This window comes from Cavia porcellus, unplaced genomic scaffold (genome assembly GCF_034190915.1).
Source record: "Cavia porcellus strain 051 isolate PalLab524CR breed Dunkin Hartley unplaced genomic scaffold, mCavPor4.1 scaffold_17, whole genome shotgun sequence".
NCBI lineage: Eukaryota > Metazoa > Chordata > Mammalia > Rodentia > Caviidae > Cavia > Cavia porcellus.
The window spans coordinates 58,694,876-58,715,511 of NW_026947500.1; the positions used below are offsets into that span (position 1 = coordinate 58,694,876).

Below are 20,636 nucleotides of genomic sequence, written 5' to 3' on the forward strand. Positions count from 1 at the left end.
TAACTTCACACTTAATACTGCAAAATCATGTGGCACACTTTTAAAATGTAAGGGCACATTTACATCAGTGCATTTCAAACTGAACCTATCCAATCTGCTCTTAAGCTATTGTATTGTTTTTTTGCTCCTATTTTGCTTTATTCTTCTTTAATTTTTTCTTCCCTTTTATGTCCACATTGTATTAACACCTCAAACCCCAATTCTGTTCCTGTCTGTCTATAGCAATGGTCTCAGTTACCAAATCCAACATGAATTTTTCTTTAAAGCCTTTTAGTGTGGTATTTTTCCTCTTGTATTTCTATCATTGAATTAATGTTTATTAATACTTTCTACTGTTTTTATGGAAGTTCAATAATGAAAATGCAAGCGAGAACTAGCAAGTATCTCCAATTTTGCTTACATATAAATCTTTAATTAAGACCTCTGCAGACCCACAATTTAGAATGAAATTCAGACATCCCTGGAAAGATCTATGTAGCATTCAACAAAGTACTTGCATTACAAATTTTGAGCTGTATTCTCAATTGTGATGAAAAGAAAAAAATACAATATTTGTTGGAGTTGTTATATAAAATTACATGTAAAGTAAAATAATACATGTAAAATATTAACATATTTTCCATTACTTAATATGCTGCATATATGTGTGCATTATTACTATTGGTGGGAGGAATGCTTCCCTAATCATTCTAAGGTTTCTGCTATTGAAAATGGAATTCCTTTATTGATTAACTAGCATGAGCAGGAAAATTTATTTTGCAAAATTTTATATGACAGGAGCCTTAAAACACCACACCACAAGCAGGCTGCACACAAAAGCTATTGTAAAATATTTCAAACTGATTTTCTTCTTACACGCACGTGATACATAATAATGACATTCATGCTGGGGAATTGATTCATGCACACTTGGTCATTTTAAATCACGCTTCCCTTCTTAGGCCTCTCTACACTTCTATTCTTGAGATCCCCTTCCCTTCAATATCAACTGACCTCCCTGTTTCCTACCATTTCTATCTTATTTTCTCATTAAATTATTTGCAGATTGTGTTTCTAACATAAGAGAAATCATGCATTCCGGGGTGTCTGTGCAAACCACTAACTGTACAGGTCTTTGAGATGGTAGAGGAGCCATAAAAATATCACTGGATAACATGTTGGGTGAGCTAGTATGGTAGATTGATAAGTAATCAACTTGTAGCATCATCTGAACTGAATCAGTGTGGTGCTGAGTGTGGATGGCCCATCGGAGGGCTGCTGCCAAGATAAAAAGGAGAACTGGAGGAGGAGCAAAGATGGCAGATAGATAACAGCTGGCTTCAGAGGCTCCCTGAGATAGTCAGCTTAGAATTCAACATAATACAGAGTGCAGAGCCCCAAACAGAGGGAGATGAATTCTCTCATCCCAAGAAGAAATTAAGGCAACTTGCCGACCATCCAAAGTCCCGCCGCAAATTGCCAAACCATCTGAGGTCCTGCCACTTCGACTCACTAAAGGTGCAGTTACATTGAGTTCGAGGGTCAGCAAATCAAACGCAGAGCTGAGGTAAAAGGGTGCCTATATGGACCTGTGGTGAGTGACAAGAGTGGAGCCAATCCATAAATAGGGGGGCTCCAGCAAACAACATTCTGGGACTGGCCAGGACTGGCAAGTACAAGGGGCAGCAGTGTCTTCAGTCAATTGTTCCCTTCCTGAATGGGATTGGTGGAGTGTGCTAGGCCTGGGTCATGTGACCTGGCTGAGACCCAATACGTTATCCGAAATCAAGTCCCTATAGTGGTGGTGCACACTAAGCACACTAACCCAGTGAAGCATCAGAAGTTTGACTGATCCAGAGGGGAGGTGGCACAAAGTAATACAGTGCAGGCCACAGCAGCTTGACTGACATGGAGGGGAAGGGGCATAAAGAAATACAGTACAGGCCACAGCAGCTTGACTGATCTGGAGGGGAGGGGCCAGCATACATTGTCCCTGTCTGCAACACACTAGCACATTGCAGTGGGAATGGTCATCTAGCCAGCAATCTTCAGAAGAATACCAACAAAGAAAGAAACTGGGGCCTCCTGGAAGAAGCAAAGAAGATGGGAAGAGGAAGCAACAACAAAAAGTACCCAGGTCCCAACCCTTAGAACATTGACTCAGAACAGGGTAGTATAAAGGAGAATGAGAACAGCATATATGCAATATCAATGGATATAAAGAGATATATTCAGGACCACATAGACGAGTTCAAAAGTGAAATATTTAGCCAAATAAAGCAAGAGATAAGAATATTTTTAAAATTTTATTTAAGAAGAGAAAGAAAAAAAAAGCAGAAAAAAGGTACAAGATATACAGAATTTCAGAAAAAAATACACAGTAGGAAATCACTAGTTAATAGATTACATATTGTCATCTTAGAAATATTTGTTCAAGTTACAAAATTAAAGCCTATAAAGTGGGCTGCAAACAGTTCTGTTCAATGATCTAACAAAACTCAGTAATTTCGTTATCTGTCTTATACACTTAAATATACATGCAGTTAAATCGTTTAGAGCACTTTCTTTTTCTCTATTTGTACAATGACAATTACACATTTGGGGTTTTATTACTCCCACAATTCTTATTACTTTTTTTTGAAGAGAGTAAAACCAAATGTGACATAACAGAACAGAGTCAATCAAATCAAAAGGATGGACATAATATATAATGTAAAAGCATAATACAAGGTGATCAACAGTGGTTACCATAATGTCTCTTGCTATCTTAAAAAGAATTGCCTATATCCCCAGTTATAATAAAATTGAACAAAGCAGTAAAGAACAAAACCAATAAAAGCAAAACATTGGAGACATTACAGGTCTTCAAAAGAAGATAATAGTGAACCAGAATGGGCGTTATAATGAATCTTATTATCTCACAGCTGTTGACTATACTTTCGAACTTGGTACTATCAAGCAAAACAGAATAGGGGAAAATCAGTCAAAAGAAGATGGTGAGAGCAATACAGGGTCTCAAATAAAGTTAATAGAAAATCAAAGTGGGTTACTATAATATATCCTGCTATTTTTAATTTATTTTTCCCTTAATTAAAAGGATAAAAATAAAAAGTAAATAAAATGGAGATTGAGATAAAAGAGGGCATAAAAACAAAACAACACAGGTCAAAACATAACCATTTAAGCAAAATAGTGTTTCACCACAAGATAATCCCAAATAAAAGTAGTTACCATATTGGTACTGGAACCAAAACAGAGCTGAAGATCAGGGGAATAGATTAGAAGATACAACCACAACTGCAAACACACTCAACCACCTTATCTTCGATAAAGGGGACAAACAGGTTCACTGGGAGTACAACAGTCTCTTTAATAAATGGTGCTGGAAAAACCAGCTCTCCATATGTCGAAAGCTAAAACTAGACCCATGCCTATCACCATATACTAAAATAAAATCTAAATGGATCAAAGATCTGAATATTAATAAATATTAATAAATATTAATAAAACAGAAACACTAAATCTATTGGAAGACAAATTGGGTAAAAACCTTGAAGATATAGGAGTAGGTAGAGAATTCATGAACAGGACTCAAACCACATGGGAAATACTTCCCAGAATCAATAACTGGGATCACCTCCTATTAAAAAGTTTCTGCACATCAAAAGAAGTCTCCAGTGTGGTGAGAAGAAAACCCACAAACTGGGAAAAAATCTTAGTGAACTGCCCCTCAGACAAAGGACTTCTGTCTAAAACATGTAAAGAATTAAAAAAAATCAGACCCCCAAAATTCAAAGACCCAATCCAAAAATGGGCATCTGAGATGAATAAACAATTCTCAGATGAAGAAATACAAATGGCAAATAAATATATGAAAAAATGTTCATCATCATTGGTCATTAGAGAAATGCAAATCAAAACCACACTGAGATTTCATCTCACTCCTGAAAGAATGGACAAGATCAAGAAAACCAACAACAACAAATGCTGGAGAGGATGTGGAGAAAAAGGACTGTTCGTGGGAGTATAGACTAGTGCAACCATTGTGGAGGTCAGTCTGGAGATTTCTCAGAAAACTAGGACTGGAAGCCCCATATGACCTGGCTATACCACTTCTAGGCATATCCCCAGAAGAACTGAAAGCATCATACCACAGTAATATATGTGCACCCATGTTTATAGCAGCATAATTTGTAATAGCCAGATCTTGGAAACAACCTAAGTGTCCATCAACTGAAGAATGGATAAAAAAGTTGTGGTATTTTTATACAATGGAGTACCACTCAGCTCTAAAGAATGACCGCATTGAGACATTTATAAATAAATGGACAGATCTTGAGCCCATACTCATAAGTGAAATAAATCAAACTCACATGTATAAATACCAAATAGTTTCCCTAGTGTAAGAAATGATAAGAATACATAGAAGTATGTGGTAATCATGATTCCCAATCATACTGGTTTGAAGCCACATAATGTTTTCACTCATTAACCGCAATGGTTTTAACCTGGGTTGTTTGATTTTAGTATCTATGATAGCAAAATAGCTATTTTGAAGAAAGCAACACAACATAAAAGCTAGTGCTGATTTAATATCGTCTTGTTTTAAAGTCCCATCAAGCTGTAGTACATCTGATTCCACTGGTTTTAACATGTTGTATCTTACTATATTTCACTATATGCTATAGTATAAACAAAATTCTTTATAGGCAAAGAGATAGTATAGAAGCCATTGTTTGTTTTCTATTAGCAGGTTCTAAATACCCTGCAATTCTTGCATTCTCTTGAAAGGCTTCACACTGCCTACATATGCTTGATATTATAGCACATGAGATACACTCAAATAATTTAAAGAAAGAGGCACTACGACAACTACTACTATGTTAGATTATCTGGTGGTGAAACACAATGATGCTTGAATTGCTTGGTTCTGCCCTGAGTTGTTCTATTACAATGTCCTCTCTTATCTCAATCTTCCCCCTATTTTTAAATTAATCTATTTTCTCTCATTTTTTTAATTAAGGGAAAACTAAATTAAAGAGTAATGGGACATATTATAGTAACTTTTTTGTTGTCCTATTAACCTGACTCGAACCCCAGTATTGCTCTCCCCATCTTGTTCTGTCTGATTATTATATATTCTATTTTGTTTGGTAGTATCAAGTTTGAGGGTATAGGCAATCACTTTGAAGGCAAGAAGATATACTATGATCCCCAATATGGATTGACTATCATCCTTTTTTCTTTGAAGTCCTGTAATGTCCTCTGTGTAGATTTTATTGGTTTTGTTCCGTATTGTTTTGATCAATTCTATTATATGGATGATATAGAAAACTCAATTTGAAAATAGCAAGAGGCACAATGGTAGCCACTTTTGATCATCTGGTATTCTATTTTTGCATCACGTGCTATGCCCACCCTTCTGTTCTAACTGACTCTGTTTTGCTTAGTCACATTTGTTTTTATTCTCTTCAAAAAAGTAATAAGAACCATGGGAATAATAACACCCCAAAAGTATAATTGTTACTGTAAAAAAGAGAGGAAAGTAAGGTGGACTAAGGGATATAACTGCAGGTATGTTCGAGAGTGTAGGACGGAAAACCATACAACGGAGCTTTTGTTGGATCTTTGAATGGAACTGTTTCCAATTCCACTGTATGAATGTTCACTTTATATGCTTTAATTTAGTGATATGGACAACTGTTTCTGGGAAGATAATGTGTAGTCTGTTAACTGGTGATTTCATACTGTATATATTTTTTCTAGAAATACTGTATTATTTGTACCCTTTTACTGCATTGTTTTTTATGCCCTTTCTTTTTTTCCTTTTTTTCTTTTCTCTTTAAATAAAAAAAGTAGTTACCATATTGTCTCTTTCCTTGAAATCTTTGAGTATAACTTCATATACTGTAGCATCAAACATATCAAAACAATGTAAAACCATTCAATGGAATGACCTTATTACAAGGTATTTAGAATCAACTATCAGAAAATGAACAATGGTTTCTGTATAATCTCCTTGTCTATAAAAATTTTTGTTTATATTATCACATATAATAAAATCCAATAAGATACAACATGTTAAGACCTATGGAGACAGAAGAACAAAAGCTTGATGGGACTTCAAAACAAGGTGATATTAAATCAGCACTAGCTATTATGATGTCTTGTTTTCTCTAAAATAGCTGTTCCTACAATCTAACATTCTCTGCCTCCTTTCTGGTGAGTTCTTTTTCTGTCATTAGTTGTCAGTTTGTCTTCTTCATTTCACTTTCTGCTTCATTCATTGTGGCCTCTCTGACACTATTTCTGGAATCTTGGTATTTTTCTTTTTTTAGAATATCCTGCAGTATTGTCTGTAGAGTTGAACTGGTGGTTGCAAATTGCCCTAGTTCCTCTTTATCCTGGAAGCACCTTGTTTTTCCATCAATTTCTAGGGATAGTTGTGTAGGATATATCAATCTTGGCTGGAGATTATTGTCTTTCAAAGCTTGAATTATTCCTCCCCCCCCACTCTTCATGATTTGATGGTTTGTGCTGAGAAGTCGGCCTTAATTCTGATGGGTGTTCCCTTATAAGTGATCTGTTTCTTGTCTCTGATGGCTTTTAATATTCTGTTCTTATATTGGATTTCTGGAATTTTGATTATTATATGCCTGGGTGTAGCTCTGTTTGAGTTGTACGTGGCTGGGCTCCTGTATGCCTCATACATCTAAGTATCTTTACCTTTTGCTAAATTAGGGGAATTCTCCTGGATTATTTCTGCAAATAGCTCTTGTAGTTCATTTGTTTGTGTCCCTACCTCTTCTTTTATGTTCTTAATTCCAAGTTATAGATCCTCTTACCATCTTCTAGCCTTTGTATCATTGCTGTTTGTTTCTTTGTTATTTTTAAGAAGTTTTTCATTTCATGCTCCCACTTTACAAATTTGTCCTTTAGTTCAGATAATCTATCCTTAGTTTCTTTCAAGCTGTTATGCCAGCTTTCAATAGAGTTTTTAGTTTCCTGGTAATCTCTTTGAATCTGCTTCATGTATTCTATGTTTTCTCTATTTTCTCCATCAAACAGTTCTCCCCTTTTTTTCTGTTCTTCCATTCCACTATCTGTTTTTTCTTGGGCAGTGCTTAGCATTTCTCTAACTATTCTACTTATATCTTGCTTTATTTAATTAAATACTTCACTTTTGAACTCACTAATGAGCCTCCAGAGGTATCACATTATTTCTATTGGTGCTGTGGCAGATAGTGCATGTTTTCTGTCCTCATTCTCCTTTGTATTTACATTTCCTGGATCAGTGTTCTCAGGATTGGGGGCTGAGGACCCTTTTTTGATGCTCCCTCCTCCCATATTTTTTGTTTCTTCCATAAGTGTAAATAGGAGGCCCAGTTTTTTTTGTTGTTGTTTTTGTTGGTTACAGTTTGTTTGAATCTGCCAGCTAGGTGTTCCCACCTACTGCAGTGTACTAGGGAGACACAGACCTGGGCAGCCTCTGCTGGGCCCGCCCCTTCAGGTCAGTCAATGTACTGAAGGTTTCACTGTTAGGGTGCACTGCCAGGCGCTGGGACCTGGTTTGGGCTAACCAACTGGGTCTTAGTCTGCAGCATCACCCAGGCCAGGCACTCCCCACCAATCCAGCTTGAGAGGGGAATATTCGACTGAAGTCACTGCAGCCTCCTGTTCTGGCTAGTGTGCCCAGTCCCAGAATGTCCTCTGTTGGAGCCTCCTAGTCCATGGAAGATTCCCTGTTTCCCTCACTCACCGCAGGTCAATGCAGGGCTCCCTGCCCACCCCCCTCTCAACTCCGTTTGCTGATTCCCGCTCTCAGAGCTTTTGCATGTCTCTCTCCCTGCTGTCCAGATTCAGACACAGCAGCGGTGGCAGGAAACCCAAATCATGGCTTCCAGTGGCGTGAGTTCCAACTTCTGCGCTGAGGCATTATCTGTTCCTGTTATAGCACCGGGATTGCATTCCCAGTTGGTTTCTCTCAGCTTAGTTCATTCCTGGGTTGGCAGGGTATATCTCTCCTTGCTTAGGACTCCTCACTCCACACTATTCCTGGATTTTAAGCTGGATATCTCAGAGAGCCTCTGTAGCTGCTGTTATCTGTCTGCCATGTTCTCTTGGAATTCAAGATATAAGAATATTAATAAAAGAGATACTAAGCACCCCTCAAGCAGACACAGACAGAAGAAGGAACTCAAACAAAAGAGAGAACCATTTGATGAAGAATAAAAAAATATAGAATACATGAAGCAGATTCAAAGAGATTACCAGGAGATTAAAAACTCTATGGAAAGATGGCAAATCAGCTTGAAAGAAACAAAGGATAGATTATCCAAACTGGAGGACAATTTTGCAATGTGGGAGTATGAAAGGGAAAACTTTTAAAAAATAACCAGGAAACAAGCAGTAACAATACAAAGGCTAGAAGACAACAAAAGGATCTATAGAATAAATAATGTGAATGAGAATAAATAATGTGAATGAAGAAGCTGGGGTACAAACAAAGGAACTACAAAGGTTATTCACAGAAATAAATAAGGAAAACTTCACAAACATAAGAAAAGGGAATGATATTCTGATATATAAGGTTTACAGAACTCCAGCCACCTACAACCAAAACAGAGCTACACCCAGGCATATAATAATCAAGATCCCATAAATTCAATATAAGAACAGAATATTAAAAGCTGTTAGATACAAGAAATAGACAACCTATAGAGGAAGGCCCATCAGAATAATGGCAGACTTCTCAACACAAACCATCAAGTCAAGAAGATCCTGGAGCAAAATATTCCAAGCCCCAAAAGAAAATAACCTCCATCCCAGATTGATATACTCTGCTAAACTGTCTCTAGAAATTAATGGAGAAACAAGATGCTTCCAAGACAAAAAGGAACTTGGGAAATTTGCAACCACAAATCAAACTCTACAGAGAATACTGCAGGGCATTCTAGAGAAAGAGAAAAGTACTAGGATTCCAGGAACAGTGGCAGAGAGGCCTCAATGAATGGAGCAGAAAACGGAATGAATAAGATAAGCAGATCACTGATGGCAAAAAAAGAGCATAACAGAAATGAGGCAGAGAAGATTTTATTTAAAACTGATATGATTGTTATTATCAAGTCTGAGAGTATAGGAAACTACACTGAAGATGACAAGACTCTATGATACATATTCTTGTTTGATAACTGCTGGTTTTTGAAGTTCTATATACAAAGTTGTGTTTTTATTCATACTGTTAGGTACTGATATAGCCAATTCTATTGGAGATAGCAAGTGACAACACAGGAACCATGATAGAACTCTTTGTACAATGGTCTTATATGTTTATTTCATTTCATGTGTTTATAGGAATATGTTTTGTTCTGACTTGCTTTGTTCTGTTTCTCCCTATAATATAGAAAATATAGAAATACATGTTAAGACTCATGCATGTGTAGAAACTATTAACAGTTTATGAGAACTAATCTTAGGGCACATGATGAAATGAACAGATTCTTTGAAGAAAAAGAGACACTTTAAAATACCCAGTGTTGATCTTGGAGTGTCATAATGTGAAACCCAGCAATAGTATATTTCTTTGCTTGGAGTGATATTAGCCTGCTTGGGTTTATTCAATCTCAACATAATTGAAGATATGGATAACTTCATGTATGTTTAAGTGTATAGAATTATAATCATATTTCTAAGTTTTTGTTGGATAGTTGAACAGAACTGGTTGCAATATCACTGTTTTAATCCCCACTTTATATGCTCCAGTTTAATATCCTGAATAACTACTTGTAAGAAGGCAATCTGTAATCAACAACTAGTGATTTCTTATATGATACTATAAATTATGTGCCTTATGTTGTTTATTTTTTCTTTGAAATTATGTATTATTTCTACCCATTTTTTGTTTTGTTTAGTCTTTCTTTAAATTAAATTTTAAAAAAAGACACTACAGTACCCAGTGCTGATCATGGAGTGTCATGATGTGAAATCCAGCAAATACTATTATTCTTTTTTCAGAATGATTTTAACCTGCTTTAGTTTGTTTAATCTAAATATAAATGAAGGTATGGATAACTGCATGTATGTTTAAGTGTATAGGATTGACAACCATGTTACTAAGTTTTTGTTGGACAGTTGAACAGAACTGTTTGCAATCTCACTATTTGCATTCCCACTTTACATGTTCCATTTTTGTATCTTGAACAACTATTTGTAAAACGACAATATGTAAACATCAACTAGTGATTTCTTACTATTTATTTTTTCTTTGAATGTCTGTGTTATTTATATTTATTTTCTGTTTTATTTAGTCTTTCTTTAAATAAAATTTTAAAATAAAGGAGAACTGGAGAGAAAAAAGTAGCACTGTTGATTTTCCATGATATTTGGTTCTCTTATTGTCATTGTTTTTGTGCAATGAGCTTCTTGAGCTTTTTTCCTGATATGAACTTTACTGTTTTCTTCAATGGAGGAGTTTGGGACTTCATCTCTGAGGAGAGCTGTGGTACTTACGGGGGGAGCCCTGGTCCTTATTTTGAGCAACCTTTTCTGGCTCCAGTGCATATACTTCACCCCACTGGCACACTCTTTCTTGTCTCCACTGATGACCTTTGGGCCTTCCCAGTGAAGATCCATGAAACAGACTTACATGAGTCATTGTCTTGGGCTCTGGGCCTCCAGTTGGACTCATGTGGGATCTGTAGGTCTTCAGTTGGGCTCATGCAGAATGCTGTCATGGGATCCAGGCCCTCAGCTGGATTCCTTTGGTCTTAGTGTGTTAACAGATTTCCTGGACTCTTTCATTCATAATTAACTCTTTGGGTAACCATTATAAAATAATACTATAAATTATGTGCCCTATATTGTCTTGTTTTCCTTGCGAACCCTGACTACAACTGCTAGAAACCAGGTGAAACTGAGAACAATTGATATCTAGAAAGATAAAGTAGCAGGAGGAATCCACACAGGCACTAGGTGAACAATTGATCAGTGTGTGGTGGGAGATCCCCACCATCCATCTCCACACACACACACACACACACACACACACACACACACACACACGCACACACACACTTTTCTAGGCTCTGTGATTGTAGAGTTTGCTAAAGGACAGAGAAACATCATGAGGAGAATGGAAATGAGTTCAGTGTCCTGGGCAGGGGAAGTGGTGATGATTCCCAGTGTTTCTGTCTGGAGTGGGACAGCGTGGAGTCTGCAGCATCTCAGGAGCACTCTCTCTCTCTCTCTCTCTGCCTCAGTAAAACAGGAATAGCACTTGGGCAGGGTCCTGGCTGAGCACCATCTGCAGTGGCTCTAGCATGGTAGGTAGCACATGAGTCACAAGACCTTCATACATTCTACATCTACAGGACCCAAAAAGTTGGGTCCAAGGGAACAGAAACTTGACACAGATAAAGTGGAATCAGGAGGCTGAGGGCAATGTACTGGTATCTGGGCACTGGAGGCACAAGCCAGGCTGGAGTGTCTGGGTGTTGTGAGACTCAGGGTGTGAGCCCATCTGAGTGCTGGAGGAGGAAGCCAGGCTAGAGAGTCTGGGCGTGGTAAGATCTACCAAGTGAGCCCAGTGGGAGACACTCACTGTGTGGGCAGAAACAGTAGCATGGAGAGGGCAGGAACAGACAATAGCAGCCAGGGCCCAGGCCTGGAGATCAGCTGTACTGCAGGGTTCTGGAGGTGCCTCTGAGTCTGAAGCCTGTGGAGGGTTGTGCTCTTCAAGGTGCTCTTCCTGGCTGGGGCCCCAGGGAGTAGTCCTTCCCCTCTGCTCTGAGCCCTTACAGGAGTCTATGGCCCGATCCCTGTGTGCTCCAGTCCAGGACTGAGTCTCACAACTCTGGCTTGAGGCCCGATTCTGCAGGTACCTACACTGTGGTGAGAGTGTTATGTGGAGATCTTTTAAGTAACTAGATTTGTGACTCTGATGTGTCTTAGACTGTGGTCTCAGCACAAAAGCATGCAGTCAATCCTCAAGTTCACCACAAGATTGAACTCAGGGATTTTAAGTTTTTAAAGACAGAATAGCCACAGCAATGTCAGTATCTGAACAACAAGCTATTTTAGGCAGTTAAATTAGATAGAAATATTATAGGCATTCAGAAATATTATAGGTTGAGCCCCAAAGAAGCCAGTGCACAAGATGAAAACACATGAAAACCATGGGCAGAGAGATGCATTCCTTGCAGGGCAGACTTCGAGACAAGAGATGCAAGGAGTACACCTCCATACTTGCCATATGGTTAAAAACTAAAGATTAAAATTCTAAATAGACATAATTCATTTGGGTAGCGGGCAACTAGGAGTCTATTTCCCACCCTCTCCAGAAAAAGCCCTTGTTCTTTTCATGTACACTTGCCACAGGACTTGCTTACCCATTGGATAATCATCAAGGAAACTATACTTGTAATATTATTAGTTGATCATAGCTTGATCCCACTTTGTACACGTTTCTTAGTTTTTCCCTAGAAAGCTTCCCTGGTAAAGTGGGGTTCTCAGCCACCCACTAATGACCCCTTCCATCTTTATCACACATGGGCTTCATTTCCTACAATAAACATTTCCTGCTCTTACCCTCCAGAATTTACTCTTGTATCAGACATCTAGTAGATTGACACTTACACTATTCTTTGAATATTTGGAGGCCCTATATCATCCTCATATCAAAATTATATATCAACTTGTGGTTTAAAACATGCTTGGAAAATTTAATAAGTGTTTTACTCTCCAGAAACTGAAAGAGAGAGTTACAAGCTGGACAGGCAAGGGGAAAAATAAACTTAATGAGAATATTTATGTATCAGAAAAAAGGTGGAAGGAGATATTTGAGAGGCTATGGGAAAATAGGGATTGCAAATGAGAAAGAAATGGAATGTAAATGGAAAATGAGAAAAATATAGGGAAATTATACTCAGTTAATAAGTTAGCCAATGTGTGCATCTGGCAGAATACTATATAGGAGAAAGGCCTTATTAGAATTTCTGGCTAATCTTGACTAGAAAGAGTTAAAGCTTTCCTGGAGGGAACATTTAACAGGACAAGGGAGTGCTGAAAAACCTAGCACTGAGGCAGTAGGCAGGTGCTATTTGCAGATTAGCTGTTTCTCCCCACCTGCAGTAAAATGCAATGGATTAAAATGCAATGGATTAAAAAATACATGGACTTGAACAGGAGAAGTGGACTACATATATAATTTTTTTCTCACTCTTGGGCCAATATATTACTGCACTGAATGGTTAACTATTAATTCCAACTTCTAAGTTTTCTCCTAGCCAAACTATACACTCCAGAGATAAGGCCCAGATAAGGACAAGATGTCCCACCCAGGAATGTGAACTTGGACAATGTAACCCCTTGATAGAGATTCAGGGTCTGGGATCTATCAGTGATAGTGTAGAGAGGGAATCAGTTTGTGGTAAGTTTCAGTATGCACCTGGGAGGGAGGGTCTCTATCATTTTGATTAAAGGAAACTGAAGTCAAGGGTCCATTAGCCTTTTCTAAGTCACCTAAGGACATCTCCTAGGGAAGATGTCTCCTGCTTTCCTCCTTTCTTGCAAATAAAAGGATTTTTACTTTAAACTTGATTTCTTTAATTCCTTGTGGCTGAGTTTGAAACCCTGATGAACTGCTAAGACAGCAAAGCTGTGGTGCACATCCCTGTACTCAACAGTTAGCAAACCATTTAAAACCATGGTGGCAGAGAGAGCATATGACAGAACAAGGTAACACAGTAAAGCAACAATGGCAATAGTGTAATTATAACACACACACACACACACACACACACACACACACACACAGGAATTATTCTATCTAGTGGGAGAAAACCTAATACTTTAGTCTCCTCTGCTATTGGGAATGAGAAAACAGAGTATCTGCATAATCTGTGCAGATCTGAACCACTGGCCCAAGTTCCCTAAATACCCAGCCCTTGCTCCTGGATGCACAGCTGTCCCATGGCCTATTAGCCACTTAGTTTAATCTGAATGCTTCCCATAGATGAACAGATTACATTATGCTGATGTAGTAATGTAATAGAAAGGCCTTGCACCCTACATGATACAGAAAACCCCCTAGTTTTATTTAAAATCAAATAGTTTCTTTAGCTTAACTGTTGTCTACGAAGTTTTACATTCTATTGATGGATTTTCCAACAAAAACTGATAGAATATAGTTGCCAGATCATAAAAATACACATAAACAAGTATAAGGTGGAACTATGCCTTATAAAAATGCTAGAGTGGAAATTAGACAGTGCAGAGAGCTCACAAATATAAGAAATTAATAAGACATTTATATGAGGGAAAAAGCTGTAACAATACATTAAAGAAGAAATATTTATTAAGTTCTTAACACCAATCACAAAGAAATACAACCAGGAATATCTACAAATATAGATTCCACAAAGGGAAGACATTGAAAGTAGAGGAAATAATGATTTGAAGTAAAAGTGATGTAAGAAAAGGCATAATTTTGTCATTGATTTGGAAATTTAAATTACATGGTACATTTTAAAACATTTCAAGTAGGGCAAGGGATTTAACTCAGTAGCTTACGTGCCTGCCTGGCAAGTGTGAGGTCATGAGTTCAATCCCCAGAACCATTAAAAAAATAAAATAAAACAATAAAATATTTGGATATAATAAATAGTATTAAATTAGTAAACTTTGCTATATCGGAATTTTAGAACTTTAGACACAATATAATGAAATATTTTTTCCAAAAATCCTTAAATTTCAAAATAAAATAATTTTTATAATCATGTTTGGAGAAAAACAGCCAGTATAGTAATTGTTACAAAGTTTAAATAAAATAACTTACTTGGAAAATGGAATTCACATTACAAATAAAACTTCAAAATACCAAAAAGACATTTTAAATGTAGAGATAAAATGTTTTTAAAATAAAGGGATTTTTACTCTGCTTTATCTAAGCTTATGGATTTCCTCATATTCTAAATTCATTGTCAGATCTTTCCTTTGCAACAGTTTTCTTTAAAAAGTGTAACAAATGAGGTCAACATGACGATCATTAATTCATTTTTAAGGAACACTACAAACCTGAATCATCTGGAGAAAGGCAAAGAAGCAGGTGGCTGAGGCTCCTTGTCATGTCATGGAAAGCAGAGGCGTTAGCATGACTCACAGGAGCACACCTCACAGCTGGTATTGCTCATAGATTTTTTTATGCTCACACTTTTTATATTCAAAAATATGCAATATTTTGGCCTCAAAGCTCTAAACTATGACAGTTTTAGTCTTGCTCATATACTAAATACATATTCAGCTTATAGAGTTAAATTACACAGAGATTATTAGATATTAAGCTTTAAAGTGAATAAAGCAAGCACCGAAGAAAGATTGCACAAGGAATGAATGACAGAAGTTGTGTTAAATATACAGATATATTCATAATCACTGATTTAGAAAAGCATGCACAGAACAATGAACAATCGATAAAATATCTCTTTTCTTTGATTATTACTTTTGAAATTGATAAGATTTTGGCATAATAAGACAGACAAAGAAAGAAGAAAAGAGACCTTTATTGTGATGATGCGAGGGCTGCAGAAGAGGCAAGCACTCTTACTTAGAGCAAAGAAATGGAAGTACTTTTATCAGGTCTGGCTGGGGGCGGGGCTTGGGAGGGGGCAAAATCACTATCAACAGCTGATTCAATGGCGCATTTGCATGCACAAAACAGGAAACAGAAAGACTTGGCTGGGGGTGGAGAGTGAGGGTGGTTATGGGTCTTGGGATTGGAGAAGGCTCAGCGCATGGGCAAAAAGGGAGATTTATTTCTGGAAGTAGACGGAGAACATAGAAATTACTCTTGGAGAGAATAACTTCTGGGCCTGGCACTAAGTTGGGAAAATGCCATGTTAGAGCAGCTAAGCCTCAGGCTAGAAGAATCTCTCAGAAATTATCTTCAACATTCACATATGTTGCTTTCCTGTAACTTAATTTTACTTTAAAATATTACCTTATTCAGAACCCAAAATTGGGAACTGCTGCATTATTCTTCAGTTGTTTCTTGTAAATTAAATTTGACAAAAGTGATTTGTAAAACATAAAAGAGAACTGTCCAGATATATATAGTGAATATTATATAAAAATATTATAGGAATCCAGTTCATCTGGTGATAATGGCAGGTATTAATTGTATTGTCCTAAAAGTTTCATACTCATTTTCTTATCAAAATGACCAGTTTTATATATCATAAACAAATGTACTTATTGAATCTTATTATTTCAGTGAATAAGTATGTGTCAAAATGGAAAGATGCCAGGGGTATATAGGTCAGTGGCACAGGGATTGCGTCGCAAGTGTGAGGTCCTGAGTTGAATTCCAGTACTAAACATATGAAAAGTAAAAAAAAATAGTGAAAGCCGTTGCCCCAAACCTTGCTGTTAATAATCACTATAAAAGAAAGAAATACAATAACTGAACTGATATTTCATTATAAAATTTAAATATCTAGAAAAATACATTGATATAGTTAAAAAAATCACAAAAATTTTCTCATTTTGCACAATAATTTTTCCATTAAATATGGGTTATTTAGATCTTATATTTAACATGTCACTCAGGATACTAAGTTCCAGGATAAACTGGGTAGAACTCATGCCTCAAAATGTCCAACATCATGTTTGTTAGATATAGGGCTTCTGCAGAGGAAAAAAAAAAAGATAGAAAACCAAAATTCACTTTATTCAAAGTGACTCAAGAATTTCCATAACATACACATGCAAAATGAAAACACAAACAAAATAAAATGCAAGTGCACAGGTTTAAAAGCCTAGTGACACTGTTATTTTATTTGTTTGGAAACCTTTCTCTTCTGCATAATTCTAAAAACAGCATTTTTTACCTCTTTATTTCTGAGACTATAGATGAGAGGATTCAGCATGGGGATCACAATTGTGTAAAACACAGAAGCCACCTGATCCTTTCCCAAGGAGTAGGACTCTTTTGGTTTTAAGTAAGCAAAGATCATAGTGCTGTAAAAGATGGTGACTCCCAGGAGATGGGAGGCACAGGTGGAGAAGGCTTTTATCTTTCCAGAAGTGGAGTTAATTTTCAGGATAGTGGAAAGAATGGACAGATAGGATCCAGATATGGTGATAAGGGACATTATTAGGGTGGAACCAGCAAAGATGAATATGGTGATTTCAACATCATATGTGTCACTGCAAGATAGCACCAAAATTGGGGATGAGTCACAGAAAAAGTGATGGATGACATTAGAGTTGCAGAAATTCAGTGTACTCATGCAAACCGCATCAACAGTGGAATCTACAAAGCCAATAACATAGGAGCCAGTGAGTAGGGTGCTGCATAATTTTGTGGACATAATGACTGGATAGCGTAAAGGGCTGCAGATAGCAACATAGCGGTCATAGGCCATGGAGGAGAGAAGAAAACATTCGGTAGCAGCGAAGAATATAAAAAAGTACAACTGAGAGAAGCAGCCCAGGAATGTGATGCTCTTGTTGGAAGTCAGTAAGTTCTGTAAGGTTCTAGGGGTGATGACACTTGTGTAGCTAAGGTCCAGGAATGACAGGTGAGTGAGGAAAAAGTACATGGGAATGTGAAGCTGGGGATCCAGGTGAATGATCAGTATCATCCCTGCATTCCCTAGCACTGTGACCAGGTAGATCAGGAGGAAGAGCAGGAAGAGGACCAGTTGTGTCTCTTCAGAATCCGCCAGTCCCATGAGAATAAAGTTAGGCACTTTGCTGGAGTTCCATCTGCCCATGGTGACTGCTGTGCTTATCTGTTGAATAATAACATCTGATAATTAACCTGACTGGTTTCAAGAATATTTTAATGTGCAAATGACAAAAGTTTTTAATAATATAATTCATTGTTTCTAGACAGAATAAGGACTTTACTGAGTATAAGTGAAAAAATATAATTGCCCTTTACAGATATGATATAAACTCAAATTTTAAAAGATTAGGGCCCAGGGAACAAGGATGAAGCTGACACAATTTTGAATGATTTCATTAGTTTACATGTTCAATTCATATGATAACTTATGCCAGACACTATTACTTATCTGTATAAAATATATCAGAGCAGAACACAGAATGGAACATCTGAAATGAGAGTTATTTCATGTTATCAGTGTGATTCTACGAAGACATTTTCACAGCAAAAGATATGCTTTAGAAAACATTTTTCCTGATTATAACTTTTTAAAAGCAAATCTAGTAAAGTATCTATAATAAAGTAGTTTAAAATCAAAATTATGTGTTATTAACTGTCTTTTACTTATCTAAACTGTTTGATATTATCAATTAAATTCATTACTGTGAATTTAAGTGAGACATAGTAAGATTATATCCACATATTATTCTTCGTAAAAATACTAAAACTGAAGCTTAAGTTATAATGAAGTGGGCATGAAGGCGGTGTTAAAGACAGACTGTTTCTCACATCCTCCTCCTACTGAGAGCCACACTGTCCACCTGTCCTCTCCTCCACTCAGGTGATTGCACAGAGAACCGGTGCTGTCCCAGGAAATCACTGCGTCCCTCTGAACTGAGTCCACAGAGACACCCAGGAGGTCAGGGTCTGGTTTAGTGTGGACCAAGGAGGAAGGGAGCCGTGAGAGGTCTGGAGGTAAAAGCCCCTGTGCGGTTGAGCACAGAAAGAAAGATGCAGGCCTGACACAGGGTGAGGCCCGCCCCCATCTCCTTCACAGTAGCTGGGAACAAACCATTTTCTTCCCACCAAAAGAGAATTTCTGCCACTGTGTGTGGAGTCAAGGAAAAGTCTCAGACATGTACTCTGTTAGTAATTCTTCTCCCAACATGATCATTAGCTGTCTAACTTATTTTTAAATTATATTTTCAAATTATGTACATTTGCTGAAGGCATTGATTCCATCAACTTTATATTCTAGTTTCACAAATCTTAATATTATTCAAAGAAGTAAGGTTTAAATGATCTCAATTATTATGACAAAATTTTCATTTGTTTATATGAGCTAATAACTTCCAATTTGAAAAGTGATACTTACCATGAGACAAAGTTGCTGGGATAAAAAAATACCTTTTCCAGTATTATATCTCTACAATCTTATCAGGCTCAAATTATCCCTATATACAAAATCCTTAACACCAATAATCCTGAAAATTTCTCTGCTGTATTTGTTTCTTAATGTAATTTATTTTTATGCTTTTTAAAATTCTAAGGTAAATTATATTCTGTTCAGCTCTTGATCAAATGAAAATTTTATGAGACAGTTTTATCTGAAAAGAATCTAAGGCAGAAATGGCATAGAAACAAGATAGCGTGCGGCTTCTCCCAGCTAACAGTTTCAGGGTGCCTCATATACTGTGCATGCAGAATAAAGCAACATTTAGTCATCCTCAGGGTGCAGTTTCTAGGGAAATTTGCTTGGCCAGATTTCAAGGATAAAAGCCCAAGGACAATTTTACAAGATTTTTTCACCATAGGAGGGACAATAAGCAATTCATACTTTTAGTAATCTTTGAAATTGTTGCTAAAATTCATTTATTTTAAATTTTTTTTGATACTGGGAATTGAGCTGATGACATCGTGCTTGCCAGGCAGGTGCTTATGATGCTGAGCTAAATATCCAGCCCATCATTTATTTCACTTTTTAAAAAATTTTATTTAAGGAGAAAAAGAAAACAAAACAGGAAAAGGGTACAAGTAATACAGAATTTCAAAAAAAATAAACAGTAGGGAATCACTAGTTAATAGATTACATATTCTAGGATTACATCTTAGAAATAGTTGCTCAAGTTACAAAATTAAAGCATATAAAGTGGACATTCAAACAGTGAGACTGCAAACAGTTCTGGTCAATGATCCAAAAAAATTCAGTAATGTGGTTATCTATCTTATGCGCTTAAATTATTTTACTTTTTATGTGACACATAATATGTATATTATTTCTGGACATATATTTATGAGTAACAATATAAAGATGTAACAATTTCACTAGGTAATATTTTTATTCTTAAAAGTCTGATTTAACTATAGATGCAAGTCATATTCATAAGAAATATATTGAAAAAATAAAATTCACAGTAAATCATGAAGAGTCGGGGATTTAGCTCAGTGCATAAGCGCCTGCCTTGCAAGCACAGAGTCATGAATTTGATCCTTGGTACCAAATTTTTTTTTAAAAAGGAAATCTTAAATGCCTTTGTGCCTATGAAGATAATTTGGATGCACTGTTGCAGATTTGCCTAATTATTATAATACTCTGTATTCAATGTCATCCTAATTCAAAAACTGAAATACCATCATATCCTGTGACTAAGGCAGGTTATTTTATAGACCAGCACCTTAATATGTCACATATTCTGTGGTGTTCCTTTATGCATTAAAGCAAACTGAGTGTTCCCAGTGATAAATGGACATATTAAGACATCGTCAAAATTCAGCAGAGCCTCCATTCTGGTTTGTCTGTGTCACCTGCACCATCTGTAGAGTCGATGTTGTGTAATGTGGTTTACTATATTAGTATGCTTAGATCCTGCTGGCATAGACTTTCTGGCTACCACCGCTGACCATTGGGTCTTCCCCATACAGATCCATAAAAGAGACTGGCGTGAGTCCTTCTTGTGGGCTCTGGATCTCCAATTGGACTCGTGGGAGGCAT

General features: G+C 36.8%; 1 protein-coding gene across 1 annotated transcript; it reads right to left on the reverse strand.

Annotated features, from left to right (window-relative positions):
- Positions 1-16,802: 16,802 nt before the first annotated feature.
- Positions 16,803-17,750, reverse strand: LOC100724564 (olfactory receptor 8H1-like). Its single transcript, XM_003467895.1, has one exon. It carries the CDS (start codon positions 17,748-17,750, stop codon positions 16,803-16,805), a length of 948 nt encoding a protein of 315 aa, XP_003467943.1.
- Positions 17,751-20,636: the final 2,886 nt, after the last annotated feature.